Source organism: Grus americana, chromosome 11 (genome assembly GCF_028858705.1).
Source record: "Grus americana isolate bGruAme1 chromosome 11, bGruAme1.mat, whole genome shotgun sequence".
In the NCBI taxonomy this organism is placed as follows: Eukaryota; Metazoa; Chordata; class Aves; order Gruiformes; family Gruidae; genus Grus; species Grus americana.
Window position 1 is genome coordinate 20,422,883 of NC_072862.1, and position 18,400 is coordinate 20,441,282.

Sequence of the window (18,400 nt, forward strand, 5' to 3'; positions counted from 1 at the left end):
AAAGATGATTTAAAAATAGCTCTGTTTTTTGTTTTCAGCAAGTTATTTCCTCATTTTCTTCTCCACAAAGAGAGAAGAAAACCCTGTTTGTTCATTTTTCAAATTCCCCCAAACAGGGCATAATTGAGTCTCTTGTAGGAAATTTCAGGGAAGGAGGTAGAATGTTTTCAATCTGCTCAAACAGATACAATGCAAATGAAGCAATATAATATTTCCTTTTTAATCTAGGGAGGATCTCATCGACAAAAAAATTGAAAGTGCCGTTTCTTGTTTGCAGTCTGTTATTGAGCTTGGACGAGTAATCAGAGACAGAAAAACGATTCCAGTAAAGGTTAGAACTCTAACGTCTCTTATCAGTGTTTTGGGAATGAGCAATAGCTTTGTAACTTTAAGATAAGCCTGGGAAAACGGAATAATTAAGTTTGGAATAGCAAACAGACTTCAATGATAAAATACTTCAGAAATTTTTATTTATCATTTGAAGTTCTTTATTTTCAGTTGAAAAGACAACAGTTTGTTTGGTTTTTTCTTCTCCCCAGTATCCTTTGAAAGAAGTAGTTGTTATCCATCAGGATCCAGAGGCTCTGGAAAATGTCAGATCTTTAGAGAAGTACATACTCGAGGTAAGAACATCATGGACAGGATGCTTAACTGGATTGTGTATGTCAGTTACCTAAACAAACAAAACCCTAACCTTCCATGTTGATGATATTAACTCACTAGGTAAAATGAATGTAAAGGAGAATTGTAATGAAGGGGGATATCGATGGGTACTGTGTACACAAGTGAAGGTAAATGGGTGATGATCGTTAGTCAGTTGTCATATTGAGAAATACTTAATCACTCAAACTGACCACAAAGGAGTAAGAGGCTATTAGAAGTGTTCTTTTTCTTGATCAGCAAACATTCTCTGAATGAAAATAAGACAATAGTCAACTATATGTTGGCAAAGAGATGGGTTCCAAAATTTGATCACCTTCAGTTAAAGGGCATTAAAAGCAGTTTTGACAGTGAGTGGAAGGTTGATGGAGAGAGGGTGCTCCATGTAAAGTAGAATAGGGGACCAGTCAAGATTTTTTGCAGGATGTTGTTTAGGAAATAAAATGTCAAATAAATAAGATGTTAGTCTATACAATTTCTTACTCATCTGCTCCTCTATGCCACTGCAATACTCTTTTAATATGTGTCCATTAGAGAAATGTAGCCTGCCCTACTTCTGAATCTTTGTTCAGGTAAAAGCCATGTCATGCAAAAGAAAAGTAACCCTTCTTGGATTTTTGAGCTTAACTTCTTGAAATTGGCTGCACTTCCTGGTTTTAGTCAGTCATGTAAAAATCTATAGTATTTTAAGTACTGAAATGAAAAAGGAGTTTGTTTATAAATAATCTTGATTTATTTTTATGTTCGTACTGTAAATAAATCTTTTCAACTTCAGTACTGCATTTCATAAGTTGTAGTGAAGGCACAAAGTCTATTAACTTTTTGATTGCTTAAGACTGTAGAGTGGGCTTTTTAGTCTTTATGTTCAATTAAATTTCATTACAAATAGACTTTATATGCATTTTCTTTCACATCTGTGATGTACAAGAGAAATCCAACAGTAAGAGGGAATAGTGAGAAGGAAGAGTGTTTCAGTTAGTGATGAATTTTGATGAACCAGGGTGGTTTTTTTCGAAAAGAAAGGGAAAAAACCCAACATTATTATGCCAGTATGCCTTTGAAGTTTTTTCTAGGTGTTGGGGCCTTCAAATCATCTTGCAAACCAGTGGTTCTAACCACTTAAATCTGTTGTGATCATGCATTTGATATCATGAGCTATGCTACGTGTAACTTCTGTTAGCAGCCTAGGGGCTTTATAATTGCTTTGCTGAACAGGGAGTTAGAGGTAACGCCATCTCCATTGTAAGACTGGAGGCCTTTCAGAACCACTCTGGAAGGCAGTGAGGGAAGAAGGAAGACTGGTTAAGCAACACTGTTCTTTCTGAGCAGTCTTGATTTCCTCTTGCTGCAGTAGTCTCTTGTTGGGATAGATGATCACTTTTCACCCAGACGTTTCATTGTGGTTTTTGGGGAGATAAGCTATGACTTCATCGTTGTAACTGTATGTGTTTTGGGGAAGAAAGAATTGCATTTCAAATAGTGGCTCTTTGCCAAGAAATCAGAATTCTAAAGGAACTGATTTGATGTTGATGTTAGGCAAAATGCATGCGCTAGACTTGATTATAAATTGGGGATTACTTCATGACAATAACTTCTGTGTATTAATCTGTCTGGATTTTCACTTGAATCCTTCCCTTACGCAATTTTGTTGTGTTTGTGTGTAGCTCTTAATTCAACGAGGCAGAATACAGGCCAGCTTTTCTCTCTGCTGAGAACTGAAGGAGCGGTCTTGTAAAACAAAACCACCTAGATAGTTGTTCAGACAATCTTCCCCATTCAAGACCTCCTGATGAAAAACGTTTCTGAGGAAGGGATACAGCCTCAACGCAAGGTCCTTGTCAGAGGAGTTAAGTGCAATGTAATACAAAACCTAACAAGCCCCCAAAAAATCAACTTCCTTAACTGTTACAAGAGACTTCATGTAGAAGGGTTAATACAGTTTCAGAATGTCTGTGAACTGCAAGCTTAGCCTTCTCATGTCATGTCAGAGATTTGAAACAATCTCTGTTTAAAGGAGCAAAAACCAGAAGAAAAAAAATTGAACGGCAATGTAGTTTTACATCTGAACAGTTGATGAAAGAATTCCTTCCCTTCCCTCCTGTGATAACTTCACATCTGGGGAGGTGAGCCATAGGGTGTACTTTTCGTTATCCTCTGAATTCTGCCCTCTTCCTGTATTCTAAGTGCTTGTAGTGGATATACTAAAAACCGATTACTGTTACAACTTAATTTTTTGTCCTATTTTGACCTCCAGCATTTGACCTCCAACTTCCCAAGTTACTGTCACATTAGTAGACAGCTGCTATGTGTCCAAGTACAGTAATGGGGTGGGAAATGCAGGGATTCCTCACAGTTCAGAGCAGTTCCTTCAGTTCCCTCCACAGCACTGAAACTTTGAATCTGACCCTGCGGAGGAACTGTGTTTCAGTTCTGTCTTCAGGGAATTCTTGCTGTGTTGTATCACCGTGGGACCTCCTACTTCTTAGAGCTGATATAATATAGGATGGATGGGTTCAGCAGTCTGTCTTTAGTTTGTGTTTCTGTTTAATGGCTTCTGGATTATTAAATAAAATGTATTTCTACTAATAATTGACCTTTGACCTTCCTGTCATCTTTTATTTGTCAGAATGTGTCGCTTTCTAGATCAGTTCATATATGTTCGTAACAGTCAGTTCCAAAGGCTCTGCTAGGTATGCTGGTAGTATGTGAAGCGTAAGGTTATGATGCTTTACATTTAATGGATTCTTTTTCTCCTGTGTTTGTAACATTTTGCATTCTCTAAAGGCAATGAAACAGGTCTTCAAAGATCAGTGAGATATGTTCTTTTTCTATTGTAATAACCACGGGCAGTACAGTATCTAAGGATATTTTTTTTCCCTTGTCCAGAAATGGCATTGCCCTTACCATATGCCTGTCCTTGGTAGGTTAAGGATTCTTTCTTCCTTTCAGTAAGGTATCTTCAGAGGGTTCTGTAACAGAATATCTAGTCACATGCTTAAAATGTGACAGAACTTTTTTAGTTCAAGTTGTCATTGTTAAGATCAGCTGCTTTGCCTTGACAAGGAGAACAAAAATCTGTATCTACCCAAGCAAGATCAACTCACCTCACTTCTCTGGGTGAGAGCAACCATGTCAGTCAAAGAATTCAAGAGATGACTGAAGTAGTGGAGGACGTCTTAAACTTCTAATTCTGTATCACTCCAGCAATACCATCTTTCCCCAAGCCTAAATATACATCTAAGGAAGGCTTCTAAAAGTTCTGCTGAGGGCAACTAGAGCACTGGCTAAGGGAGTCATGGCTCAATGCACAAGACTTCTACATCAGTGTTGTATGCTTCTCGGTTTTAGTTACCGTGTGACTTAAATTCTTAAGAATTGTGCACTAAAGGAATTTTAATTAAAATTTGATTGATTTGCAAGTGGGATTGTAAGGCTTTTCTGCCACGTTAGCTTATTGATTATTTCTCTTAGACTTGGCAGTTGTGGCACTTCACTTCAGAATTGCTATTATTATTAATCATTTCAATACTTGGATCTTTTCAATGGTAGACTTTTGTGAAATTTAGATTAGTGTCTTTCATATTTTCTTGAACTGAAAACTGGATTTGTGAATTTTACAGAATCCAATTTTAAGGGAGAGGAGATTTGCTTACTTAAATTACTTCCAAAAAAGATAGCTGACAAAATTTGCTGTCAGCTTCTACAGCTAGTAAAAGCTAACAATTTCATAAATTATTACATAATTAGATTGTACAAAAGTATGTTTTAATTGATATTCATTTGCTGCTGCAAACAAAGTTAAGGTATGTCTTATGGGGAGATGAGTGACTACAAACTCAAATACCTTTATGGAAGCACACTTACAAAATACTGCCTATTGTTCTATTTTTATGATGTATCTTCAAATTCAACAAGCTGATGCTGAAGCTTAGTATGTGTTTTATCATATTTCATAGCAATCAATCTAGTTGTTTACTAGGATGGTTCAGAGCTAAAGAGCTCAATGAATACAGGCAGACTGAGTAGTATTACTTGGGCTGTATTTGCAGCTTTGTTCATCAGCCTCCTACATATTCAGAGCTTTAGAACCTTCAGTTATTGCCAGAAGTAGTGTTTCTAGTAAATTTGCAGGTGCCAGAGGTAATCTGTAAGAAAAATTACATCACATGATTTCATACAGTTGCTGACAAAAGAATTTGAAAAATACACTTGTCAATTCTTTGAAAATTTCATTCATCACTTTCTCAGAAGTAGCTGTAGTCTTTGATCTGTACTCTTACTCTATCATCAGAACATAGCAAATAATTTAAATAAATGGATTTTAATATTAGAATTGTTCAGAGTATAGAGTTGTTGTGCAAAAATGACCAAGCTCACAAAATGTAATAAATCCAGATGGCTTTTAGCAGAACACAGTTGCATTTATTCATTAGTATTTGATACCTTTTACTAGCCCAGTTCAGGAGTTCTCTTCCTAACTACTTCCAGTGAAAGGTTTTCTCTGAGGAAATTTTACTCTATGCACAATCAGAATCTTGTTTGCATCCAGCCTTTGTCTACCCTTCAACTCCCATCCCTATGTATGGTTATAATAAAACAGAAAATTGACTTCTCCTTCAACAAATTCAAGGTCTACCAGTATTTCATAATGTTAATGGTGTAACACTGATTGAATCCATCAGTTGGCTGGATTAACTGACGCATGAAATGTGGCGGTGTGTGGTCCTTCAGTATTTTGTGTCTTGCAGTATTACTTGATCAATATTTATTTTCCTTTTTGGGATGTTTGCTTCGAGAGCCCAGCCCAACTGAAGCACAGCACTGACACTTCTCTTCCTCTGTTCTGAGAACTGGGCATAGTTGGGTTACTGGTCGATCTGATCGTGCCTGGCACATGGCACCAGCTGAAGGCCCTTGTACATAGGATGCCTGAATATACATGTCTTCCTGCTGGCGATGGGAGGGACTGGTTGCCTCAGTTTAGTGTGTATGAGACTTGAAAGATGTGTTAAGAAGCTAATTTTGATTTATTGGGAAGAGAAAAGTAAGAACTATTTTAAGTCAAAGCACTATATTGAGGCAGATATAAACAGACCTAAGATACAGACTTGCTTTATTTGAAGGGTCATTCTGTTTTTTTAATTGATAATGTACACAGAAGAATGGTTTCTTAATCTATTTAGTATAGAAAACTTGTCCTGATGGGGTTGGCTTGTATGTAATTTATGTAATTGGGCCCAAAGTCATCTTTCAATTTGTGCTAGTTTTCTAGGTTGTTATTTCTTTTTCCCCCCGAGGTCGTCATTTAACACTTGTGGGCTCACTTCCAACAGCACCCCATTAAAACTGAATATCTGAAGTACGTAATTTTCATTAGATTTCCTAAAAGATATATTAAATAAAATGAAATTCAGTTGTATTCTTGGCTCTTTGTGTCAGTAGGACTTCTAGAGAATTAGTGTAGCTCAGAGGTTGTAAATGTTTGGCTACTTGCTAGTCCTGTCATGCTGATGCTACCGTTTACTTATGCTCCCTAAATGACTTGGAGTAGCTCGCTTGCCAAGTGCACTTGGTGATTCTGTAGCATGTTGATGTAAACTCTAACAGCCTTCTAGTGGAGATTTCAACATGAAATGCTTCAAGCATTGGGCAATCTGATGGAGAAAACCTGCTGAATTATAGTGAAATCTGCTCCAGATATGTGCGGGTTCGTAGCTGTAGAAGAGTTGCATGTTGGCAATTAAAACTCTCCGAGATCTGTCCCTGGTATGTTACACCAAGAAGAGAGAGAGAGACTGTGAAACTGGAAATTTAGGTATCAAGTCCTGCCTTGTATGTGTTTCTTGGCTTTTCAAAGCAGGGAAAAGCCGGACTCTCTTGAAGACACAAAATAACACTGGGATACAGTGCTCTTATTTACTGGAGGTAAATAATGTGCGTAATGCATTTGTTTTTTGGACAGAATTAAGTGTAGAGCAATGAGGTTTGCTATGCATTTTCAAATTCAGCATTGTATGTGCTCAGAGTGTGTAACGAAGGGGTGTTTTTAATGATGGTGTTCAATGTGTTTATGTGATGAGATTATTTGTAATTAAGAATGTAAGAAGTGGCTTAGTGATTTAGACTCGTGGCTCATCTAGCACACTGTGCTGTCTCCTGCAAAGGCAGAGTCCATTTAGAGAAAGCGTGAGCATCTGGTCACTTCTTGCAGTAGACTCCTGTCGTAGGCAGCCATCTGCAGCTGTTTCATTAAAGATATTCAAGGGCATATGCCTGCCTGCTCTCTTCAGCAGCTTTTTGTGTGCCTGCTGCTAGGAGCTTAATTCCTTTTTGAACTTGGTGGTACTCTCCTGCTTACCTGCTCTGGTGGCATTAAGTTGCAAGGGTTAACTACTTCTGTACCTGTTTGAAACCAATCTCCTACAGTTTTCACTGCCCCATCCAACCTGGCCTTGAACACTGCCAGGGAGCCAGGGGCAGCCACAGCTGCTCTGGGCAACCTGTGCCAGGACCTCACCAGTTCCCTCACAGGGAAGAATTTCTTCCTCCGATCTAATCTCAATCTCCCCTCCTTCAGCTTCAGGCCATTCCCCTTGTCCTGCCACTCCCTGCCCTTGTAACCAATTCCTCTCCAGCTTCCAGTACTGGAAGGTGCAGTAAGGTCTTGCTGGAGCCTTCTCTTCTCCAGGCTGAACAACCCCAACTCTCTCAGCCTGTCTCCGTAGCCGAGGTGCTCCAGCCCTCTGAGCATCTTGGTGGCCTCCTCTGGACTCGCTCCAACAGCTCTATGTCTGTCTTGTCCTGGGCACCCCAGAGCTGGACGCAGTACTGCAGGGGGGGGGTCTCAGGAGAGCGGAGTAGAGGGGCAGAATCCCCTCCCTTGACCTGCTGGTCATGCTCCTGGTGATGCAGCCCAGGACGTGGTTGGCTTTCTGGGCTGCAAGTGCACATTGCTGGCTCATTTTGAGCATCAATGTCTACCTGAAGGCTGAACAGGAGGACAGGATCTGCTGCTCAAGGATAGTTTTAGTATTGATTTGGTTTATTTGCTCTTGCAGTGTTGGCAAGTTACAGGTCATAGAGACAACCATATAAAAAATTTTCAGCTTGAGACTTATGACTTGCCTAGTTCTATGGCCCCTGGTTTTGTACCCGTTACACAGCTGTCAGAGATGGCTGTTCTTTAATTTTTTTTCTCCTCTTGGTGTATTTATAGGAACTTAATGTACGTCAAGTGACATTATCTACTAATAAAGATAAATACGGAGTCCGGCTGAGAGCAGAACCCGATCACATGGTGCTTGGAAAGCGTTTGAAAGGTGCGTTTAAGCTTGTCATGGCTGCAATCAAAGAGCTGAAGAGCGAGCAGCTGGAGGAATTCCAGGAGACAGGTACGTGGTGGTACAACCACTAAACAAGGGTAATGTTGACCAAAAAGAGAAGATCCAAAAATCCCTTGGCTCAGCAGAAAAAACATCAAGCAGTTGTACTTGATTTGTGTATATTAATCAAGCATTTGCAGGAACAGATGCAAAAGTATCCTTCTGTAGGCTTAGGGAGGCTTAAAGCCTACTTCTCTGTTATTATCCCTATTAAATTTTATGTTAATGGGAGTAGGAGAAAATTTTTTATTATTTTGCGGACAGAAGTGGCCATATATACTGATGTTACGCTGTTCTCCTGTTTAAGTGGTATTGTAAGATCAAAAATGAAGTAGAGAGTAAGCTGTTCTGTAGGATTGAATCAAATTTGAACCGATATGCAGTAGTTTTTATGCTAAAAGCGTTGCTTCAATTCCAGGTTTACAAGTGGGTGTGAGTTTTCCAGCTATATCTGTTAACTGCTTGAATGTAGATTTTTATTTAGTATACAAGTTATTTTTAAGTTTTATTCAGTTTCATGCGAACGGTACGTAAACAGTTGCTGAAGCATCTGCCATGTGAGTGAGTTCTGCTGCCTGTAGAAGTGCTTGTCTGAACTGAATGTGGGATAATTCAGTGTTTCTAGTGCTTAACAGCTGTTTAACTATTTTGCAAATATATTTCATTTCATGTATTTGGAGTTTGATACTTGTTTAAAGCTTTTTAAATTTAAAAAAAAAAATCACTCTGATTCGAAGAGATGCTCTTCATCTGCCAATTCTACAGGCACCATTGTTGTAGAAGGGCATGAACTCCATGGGGAAGATCTTCGCCTCATGTATACCTTTGATCAGGTTGCAGGAGGATCCGCCCAATTTGAGGCACATTCTGATGCTCAGGTATCTTATTGTTTGTTTGGCTGGTTGCTTTGTTTTTTGATTAAGGGAAGAGTTCTTCTAGAAATAATATGAAAATGGTGAGGTGAAAGTTGGGGTGATTTTGTTTGTTCGGTTAGTCCAACAAATTCCAGGAGCCTTTCTTCTGAACTTTGGAGATGTTACTCTCTTCAGCATGGTATTTTGTAAGAGAGGAGCTCTGTAAAAAGGTACCTGAGCTTCTGAGTGAATTAATACTAGCTTGTTTCAAGTTTGTCATCCATTCAACTGTTTTCTGTGTGTTACCTCAGGTTTTAGTTCTGCTGGATGTTACCCCAGACCAGTCCATGGTGGATGAAGGAGTTGCCCGGGAAGTGATTAATCGCATCCAGAAGCTTCGCAAAAAGGTTAGGAAGCAATGGTTTGGAACAAGACGTTTTAATTTACTTTTAACCAATCTTTGGGCAATATGCAGCAGAAACTGACCTTTTTAATTAAAAGCATGAAGCCCTGTGTCACTTACTCCTCATACATTGCTTTCTGATTGGACATACAAGCTTACAAATTACTTTTTCACTTGGATTTCCATATTACTAAGTAGCTGGAGTCAAACAATGAACTTGCTATACATTATCCAACTTATTTATGTATTTATTTTACTGACCCCCTCTTGTTTTCTATCTTGAGCCCCATCGCAGTGGTTCAGTCCCCGTGAAGCAGCTCTCAGGCCTGCCTGCCTCCTGCCAAGTGTTGTGTTCTATTCCTGCTCAGGTCAGGTCCCATCAGCTGGGCTGGTGAGAGCTGAGACATCTGAGCCTAGGACTGCTAAAAGAAACAAACTTGTGTCTTAGCAAATTACAGGAGGCATTTCTGACGCTGATTTGTTAACGATTCGGCTCTAAATTGTTCTCATCGTACATACAAATGATGCTGTCCGACCTTTATGTTAAGGCACTTTGAACTAACGTAACTTCCTTCTCTCTACGATATTAATGCAGAAAGAGTTGCACTCGGTATCTCCATTTTGTGCTGAGAAAGCATGGTCACTGTAGGGGTGATGACAAGTGTAAACAGCCTTTGATGAGGAGAGGACATTAAGTAATATTTAACTTGGTACCTTCCAACACAATCCCAAAATGCCTTGGAGACTGTTGGGTGTTAAGAAAATGGCGCTGGTTGAGCAATTGTTCAATAAAGAGCCAAGGCTTTAATTTCAGGCTGAGAGGCTAGTAAAGTTCTTGAGCATCAAGAAAAGCTCTGAATAAATTTTGTAGGCTTTCAGCTCACTAAGGGGGAGAGCTGATAAATGAATTTGAAAGTGAGACATTTAGAGTAAGGTGTGCTTTTTGGTCATTATCTTTTGAAGAAAAACTCGCCATGTTACAGGTCTCTCTTTTGCCCTTCTACAACAGAATTGTTTTATTCTAAATTTTTTTGGAAACTTTTAATAAATGTCCGGTAAATCTCTTTCCAAGATGTTTTTTCTTTAACTTAACAAGTATCCTTCTTTTAGTTTGTATATGCGAACATCATCTTGCTGTCATTAATAGTGTATTTGGTGCATCCAACAGCGGAATCTGGTTCCTACAGATGAGATTACGGTGTACTACAGATCACATCCAGAAGGTGATTACCTGGATACTGTTATTAAGGAACATACGGATTTCATTTTTGCAACAATAAAGGCTGCCCTGAAGCCTTACCCGGTGCCTACCTCAAAAGAAGTTCTCATCCAGGAAACAACCCAAGTAAGAAGGAAAAATCCTTGAGTGCATAGTTCATTTTGTTATCTGCTTTTAATTGAAAGTGCTTCAATTACAGAAAAATAGAATGTCAATATTTATTTGTGGGATATAGTGAATATTTTGTTATATTTGTAAATTTCCATATTAGACTTTTTGGTTTAAAAAAGAGAGTAGCTGGGGTCTGTATGTGTAGTGTTTTTCAAAATGAAGCCGCTTGGGTACCAGAATAAATATCTTGGGTGGTTGCCTGTGTAAGCCTAATACACATAGTTATTTGTACTTGGATTAGTGCATTGTTTAGACAGCAAAAATACTGTTGCTGTGATTTCTTTAGCCAATATGCTTTTGTATTAGAGATGTTCTCCTTCGAGGCTAAATTGTGCCTTTAGGCTTAAGACCAACTTCAGTTATTAATGTTTGAGGATGCTTGTTTTTTCTCCCCCATGTTGCTGAAGCTCAGTCTCTCGTAAGAATGCAGTTTCTCAGATTACTTAGTTCAAATCTGCTGCTGAAAGAATATTTCCTTTATTTTCTTTGATTGTTCCTTCTGACATGTTTTGAGAATACTTTTGCCATGGCTTTATTCAAACTTACTATATTCAAAAGGCTTCCTTAGCAGAATCGTGGATGAAGTATTCTTCAATCTAAGTGTCATGCTAGACCAGAAAGACAAGAACTTAGGATATATCAAACTTAAAATTTGGGTTACCGAATAGCTTGGGGGTCTGAGAATAGCTGAAAGGAAAGCACATATTTTATCCATTACACCGTTTGCGTTAAGGAAATGTTTTTATACTTATTAATTACACTTCTAAAGTTGTACAGATTTGAATCAAAAAGTTTTTCAAAACTATTAGTTGAATCTACTGACAAACATAAGGAAAAACACTACATAAAAGTGGAGAATATTGTGGTAGAGAAATCAGTGTAAATATTTTGCTATTGCCTCTTAGTGCTTATGTGATTGGGATACTGCTGACGGACAGGTTGATGTTAAGTCAACATCAAATCTGAATTAGAATGTAAAAGCAGCTGGAAAAAAATGCATAGTGTTGGGAAACACTTGTCTGTCTACATCTGAAACTGCCTAGTGCGTGAGCTTTAATGTTGGTCGCTGTGTCTTTCTGTGAAAGCTTTCATGCCTGTGCAAGTGTGGTGTCGTGTGCCCTCCCCCATTATTTTTCAATTTTCCAAATCTTAATTTAGCAGATTCTAGTGAAGAAAAACATTGTGGGAAGCTGAAAGATGAGTCTATTGGATTAGTTTTAAATAATGCTGTCTATGTAAAGATGAAACCTTGCCCTGACAGAAGGTGCTGGTTATTATGGATATAACTGATAGCTGTTGTCTGGATGTCAGCAAAACCAGACATCCGTTCAGTTTTGGAAATGATGAGCTAGTGTGGAAACCGGAGATAGGAGGTTTGTGGGTCAGGCCATGCACTTGCACAAATGTCAGATTTCAGACTGGGAAAACTTGAAAATTGTAACTGAAATAACACCATATGTGACAGAGTTCTGTGTGGCTGTTGCAATTGATGACTAAGTTTATAGAAATGTAATCATCTTGCAATGGTCATACAGCTGGGAGTGCCTACCTGTTAGCCTACAATCTTCGGCACTAATGGTTTTTGCAAACAAAACCATTAGCAGGGAGTTATTGCAAGTTCTGTGTACGGAAGCTATACGGTTTATGTATAGTAAATGGAGGCAAAGAAAAACTTTGTAAGTAAATGCAGAGTTGTTTGTTATTATTTTACTTTAATGGGTCGTAATCACTATACAGTACCTCCCTACGGAGTCAGTCTGTGATCTTTGCTGCGTGGGTTGCCTTCTGCACATTAAGATGGCTACTGTGCTTACAGACTTGCTGTGCCTCTGAACTGTTGTCACAGACTTGAAAATAGAGGTTGCAGAGAGAAGCAGATGACTGAGATTTTAGTGCAACTGTAAAGTCTTCCTTGGATGTCTCGCTCCCTGGAACTGCGGAGATGGATTGCTTAGGGCAGATATTTGACTCTGGACTCGGTGTTCTGCTGCAACTAGCTTGTCACATATAGCGGTGAATAAAAATATCTGAAATGAAAAAGCCCTTCTCCAGAAATCCTTTCAGTGTAGAAGTCTGGCCCTTTGTGGAGAGTTGAGGATAGCTGCAGCTATGTGCAGTGAATTTGTAGTTTGGTGCATCAGACGTGGCTATGGTTAGCTGTCTTTGTTAGTCATAACTGCGTCGCATTTTGTACCAGCAGCTTCAGACATAAAGACTATGAAGATGTGAATTCAATTTGAATTGTGCGTCAACTGTCTTCTATTGGTGGGGGTTGATAAGCAGCATTGACATGGAGAATGCTTTAGTGACCATTATACACTTTCAGATATAAAAGCAGATGCAAGTTAAAAGAACCACGTGTGTAATTCCACACGTGAGTGCATAAGTTAACTACGACAGGATCATTGCACCAAATTTCTGGAAGTTATTAAAAGGAGTAACAGAAGTCTGCATGATGTCGAATATACGTGAAGACTGGGACACAAATGAAATGCAGTCTGTCTTTTCTACAAGTATTGTCATTACGTTCAGGATCACTATTTCTGTGGAACTATCCTGGATTGTTCTTTGATACAAAGCCTTAATTATGAACTCCTCTCCCAAAGACTTGCTCTGAGACACAACAAAAAAAAAATCAACAGTTACTCAGAAAATACTGGGACAGAAAACCAGCTACTTGAAAAATGAATTTTTAATTGCTGGTAGATTGGATAAACACAAATTGAGGTTTGCTGCTCCATATGTGTCTTTCCCCACTTTTGTAATAGGAGCTCAGCAGAGAGTGGCACTTCTACGTTTGTCTGTTGACCCTGTGACTCTTACCAAAGACCATCTCTAAATTGACAAATCGGCTTAAATGGCCACTTGGTACCGGTAGTTCGTATAAGTGATTTCTGGGTGATAGTTGTTCAATTAAAGATTGTAATTAAGAGATCTTTTAGAGTGTGATTTTTTTTTTTTTTTTTTTTTCCCGGAAAATTGTAAGTGCAGGTGCCATTCCAGCCTGGACATAGTGCAGGAAAACACCCGTGCTTGGAAGAAGCATAGTCTTAAAGTTGTGGCTTGAGGCCTCTACAAAATAACTCTGCTTCTGTAGTGTTGCTACAGATTCTCAAGTCTCTTCATCCTGTCTCTCATTTGCACAGGAGGAGACATGTTCTGTTCCTTGGTGGAGTATTTCCAGTTTTAATTGATTCACTAATAGCTAATGGGGAGATACTCACAAAGAGTTGATATCAAGGCAACTGCTACCCCTGGTTGCTCTCGGTAGCCCCTTGGGGACAGATGAAGGCTTCTCCAGACAGCAACTGACAGCAGGGTCCTGGCTTCAGATACTCTGAATTACCTCTGGAAGAGTGTTCCTCTCAAGTATATTCACTTTCAGATTATATTTTGGAGACTCACGCCTGCTCATCACTTGTGAAAATTAGGCTGTTTATTCCATTCTGGTTCTTATGTATTAAATGTTGCTATATCTTTAACATCTGTTAAATTCATATTTGAAGTGCTCTGTCTCTGAAGGAAGATGTGGCAAAAGTTGCTATTTTATTCTAAGTCATGTTTAGCATAATAAGACAAGATCTTAATGTTGTTTATTTAACAAAAACATTTTGTTATGTTTGTTCAATAAAAAAATATTCAAATAATATTCCTCTTTCTTCAGCTGAAGGGATCAGAGCTAGAAATTACACTCGTCAGAGGTGGTTTGTGTCAGCGTGTTGGTCCAGCCTGTGCCTACGTCAACCTCAAAGTTTGTGTTAATGGGACGGAGCAAGGTAGGGGAACACACTGGGTTTGATTTGTCAGTGGTGGTGGTAACGATTGCTTGGAAAGAGGTGTGATGAATGTTGGAGCCTTGAATTTGTTTGAAAGATGATGCAAACTCCCTTGCAATAGTAGCTTTAAATAATTGTTGAAAATAAGTTTCTTAAAAGCAAAACCAGATGTTGTCCATGATGTCTTCTGATGTGGACTTGAAGTAGATACTCAGGTGTGCACAGGAATTGTTTATGTTCTGCAGAAGGGTTTGTATGTGAATATCTGTTTGGAGGCTTACATGCTATATTTACACATGCTCAGAGAGTGTACCTTCAGCACTTCTAATTCTTGATGTAGTGCTGTAGATGTAGGCGATGCCTTTCTCTGGAGGAGATACTGGTTTTGAAAAATCTAGGTATTAACTATAAAGCTGAAAAGAATACTTAAAACTAGAGAATGTAATGGCTATGTCTTGGATAATGAAAAGATGAGTGCGGTGATATTGTTGAAAGTATTACAAGGTTGCGTTATGTATTCAAAGGAGAGAAATCTAAATGCACTCTTTGGAATTTTTTTTCCTACATGTGTTTACAGTTTGTGTCAAAGTAAGTGTGCCTTGTCTCACATGGTTACAGAGCTGCTTACTGAATAGTAATGAACGTAACTATATAAGCTGGTGAACATCGTGGGGCACACAGTCTGTCAGTTTTTAATCAATATAATACTGGATTATAATTCAGTTTTATTAACAAAGCAGTGACATTTTTAGAACTTCCATACTCTAAATCTGAAGTACACTCAAGTCTGTTTCCCTGTTTTCTTTCCTCTTTACCTTTCGATTTAACAGTATTTCTGGAAGATGTAGTGTTGCCAGTTTTAAGTTAGCTTAGAAACTCCCTGGAAGTAATTGGAAAAAAGTCATTAGAAAATCATTGAAATTTGATGTTGCTTCCAAACTGTATTTTAACTTCTTAATGTTGTTTTTAGATGGTGTGTTGCTGCTGGAAAATCCAAAAGGAGATAATACCTTGAACTTCAGTGGACTTGTAGATGCTGTCTCCTGGATTTTTGGTCTTAAAAATTCAAAACTGACAGTTTTTAATGGAAAAACAGGTAAATGGAGTATGACAAGGAAAATTGAAATCTTTCTAGCAGTAGCTGGGAGTTATTTACTGTAGAATTTTTTCTATTTATATACAAAATTAACAAGAAAATGTGTAAGGAAATATTCTATTTTATAGTAGTTAGGTTATGAGACTGTGTTTATAGTCACATCAAAATGTTTCCAAAAGCTGCTGTTCAATGATGCTCATCTCTTCTGTTATCTTATTTCCATCACAGTTCTCATCAGGACAAAATCTGATTTATTTCAGAAAGCATTTCCATCGTGTCCAGGCTATGCTATATATTGATGGCGAGCTGCCATCAGCTTTCATGTGCTTTTTTTTTTTTCCCCCCTAATGCCTCAGTGGGCAGGGTGAGAACTGAAATTGCATGCAAACTGCTATCTGTAGATGAAAAAGTGTTGCTTTTTCACCCTAGAGAAATTTGAGGATCTCTGTACTTCTTCTTAGAAAAACCTATCAAATATTTTTGCAGCCTCTGTTAAGGCATGAGAATGTAAAATATCTTCTATGGATTATCCATAGACTTACAGGCTATATCATAGTTTGGGTCATTACAAAAATAATATAGCTGAAACGGAGAAGAAAACCATTATGAAAGATGTTGCAATTAGTGAGTATGAGACCCTGCCAGCAAACTGGCATTCTCTCCCCTGAGATGAAGATGCTGTTTTATTATTACATTATGTGTAATATTTCAGTGCATCAGAAAAAGTTGCAACTTAAAGATCAGCACACTGAGAACAAGATTACACTAATAACCAAACACTTCACTGAGGAAATACGGAAAGTAGAGTACTTAACAGTGGCCATGCTGTGCTACGACTTTAGAGATGTTTCAACAGCAATAGTAAACTCTTAGTATGTTCTTAGCGTTATTTCCAAGCACATCTTGAAGTTCAAAGTTTCCACACCATTCATACTAAATCTAAAATGAGTGACAAATGATAAAATAACTGCAAAAATGGCAATTGGACGGTTACAGAAACTTTTGCTAGTGTGTTTTCATAGAAATGTTACTGAAGCAACATTGAAGGGGGAGGTACTTTAATTGGGTGTTGTGAAAGGCTGTTTTGGGGTGCCCACAGGACTGCTGAGCATCACCAGTTTATGCCCGTCTACAACATCAGTAGGAGAACAGTCTTACTTGTGTCTGTGATGTCACTGTTACCATCTCTATCTTTAGGTTTTGAACTTGTCTTCTCCTGAAAGTGTTTCTAGAAGAATGTTTTGGGCGTGTTTATATCTGATGTAATCCATTACCTTGCTGTGATAAAACCTCTTTTCAAGTGTGGTCAACTGAACTGAATAGGTCTATCGTACAAAATGATCACTCTTTGCTTTCAGTTATATGTGATTTATAGGAAACTTTGGATTCCTTAGTATCTGCCTAAGTTTCGGTTACATTTTAAAGGAGGAAATAGTTTTCCTTGAAATCCTTTTCCAAATAGTAGTGATACACTTCATAGCAGTGTGGTGTGTGCCTACAGAGGCGGGTATGTACTAGGACAATTCCTTACTGTCACAGATATCAAGAGATGACCTGCGAAAGGCCAAGAAGAGTTGGGAAACTCATCTCATTAAGACTGTGAGCAGTTTGACTCCTTATTTGGTTTGGGTTTTGCCACTAACAGGACGAAAGGATGCAGTATAAATCTATTAATGCTGAATTCCTAAAGGAAATGATAAAGAAAATCTAAACCTTCCCAGCTGCTTTTCTGCTGTAGGCACAAAGACTTTATTTCTTTCCTTTCTATGTTGCTTTTGCTGTGTAGGTACTTTTTGGGACTTTCCATCTTGGCATGCCAATTTTATTCTTTCACTCTTTGTAAGTGGTCTGGGTGGAGTGGGATTTTCCCTGCCCTCTTATTAGCAACACGAAAATTCCCTTGGAAAGATTATCAAATTCGCTCTTGTTGCAGTTTGGCAGAGATCTTGAATAAGTATTGATCAGCAGAAGATAACGGCTCCCTGAGGCATCAGGGTTGGAGGCACCTACAAAGAAAATAGCTCTTAAAGATGTTAGAGAGTAGCATCGACATTCCTGACGTTTGGTTTGGATACGATCCCTTTGCTTTATAGGGTAATGTTAGGTGAGGCCTGATGGTGATTCCAGGGTCCCTTTACATGAGGCAGGGCTTGGTATCAGCCACTGTCTGAGAGGAATTGCAGAGAAAGGTCGTGCACTCTGGACAAATTGTTGCTGAATTGTTCCCATGTGTGTTAATAAAATTGTGACCCAGTAAAACCATATTTCTGGCTCCTTATTTTCCTTCCTGTGGTTTTTAGGGCTGTCCACTTTACTTGCAGTAATTTATTATCTTGTTTTCTAATTGTAATGAAGATTTACTTAGGGTTGCATAATGGCACAAAATCAAGATGGTTCTTGTATTAAGGCAGGCTGAAATATGTCATGTCCCTGTTTTCCAGTGCAACACTGAAATAATAGGATAAACATTTCCTCCCCAACAGGGTATTGATGTATTTTGAGTAACTGCACAAGCACTGAGCAAGGTTCTGGGATTTGTACTGAACTTCAGAAACGGAGAATAGAGTTTGTCTCTTTTTACATTAAAAGATAAATTAATCATTTAAAGGAAAGAGGCTAGGCTCAAGTCAGATGGTAAAAACAGCTGTCTCTGACTTTCTTTTTGCTTAGATTACTGAAAAGCTGGAAACTCTCTAAACTTCTTATTGGGAATGCTTTTTGAGTTATACTTGGCTTTTGTGGAAGTAGCCCATATTGGGAAAAAAGCTGATTTTTTAAAATTGTTTATGGGAATAAATAAAACCGTAAACCATTTTGGGCTTAAAAAAGGGAGGGGAAG

General features: G+C 38.4%; 1 protein-coding gene across 3 annotated transcripts in view; it reads left to right on the top strand.

Moving 5' to 3' along the window:
- IARS1 (isoleucyl-tRNA synthetase 1) overlaps positions 1–18,400 on the top strand; it is a 109,042-nt gene that overhangs the window by 82,218 nt on the left and 8,424 nt on the right. For 2 of the 3 annotated variants that reach the window (XM_054837960.1, XM_054837959.1), the window contains 8 exons: positions 229–331; positions 540–623; positions 7,877–8,051; positions 8,808–8,920; positions 9,208–9,303; positions 10,468–10,644; positions 14,354–14,465; positions 15,436–15,561. In XM_054837960.1, coding sequence (XP_054693935.1) covers positions 229–331; positions 540–623; positions 7,877–8,051; positions 8,808–8,920; positions 9,208–9,303; positions 10,468–10,644; positions 14,354–14,465; positions 15,436–15,561 — 986 coding nt within the window. Of the gene's footprint in view, positions 1–228; positions 332–539; positions 624–7,876; positions 8,052–8,807; positions 8,921–9,202; positions 9,304–10,467; positions 10,645–14,353; positions 14,466–15,435; positions 15,562–18,400 lie in introns of all 3 variants that reach the window. The other variant, XM_054837961.1, reaches the window with a different exon arrangement.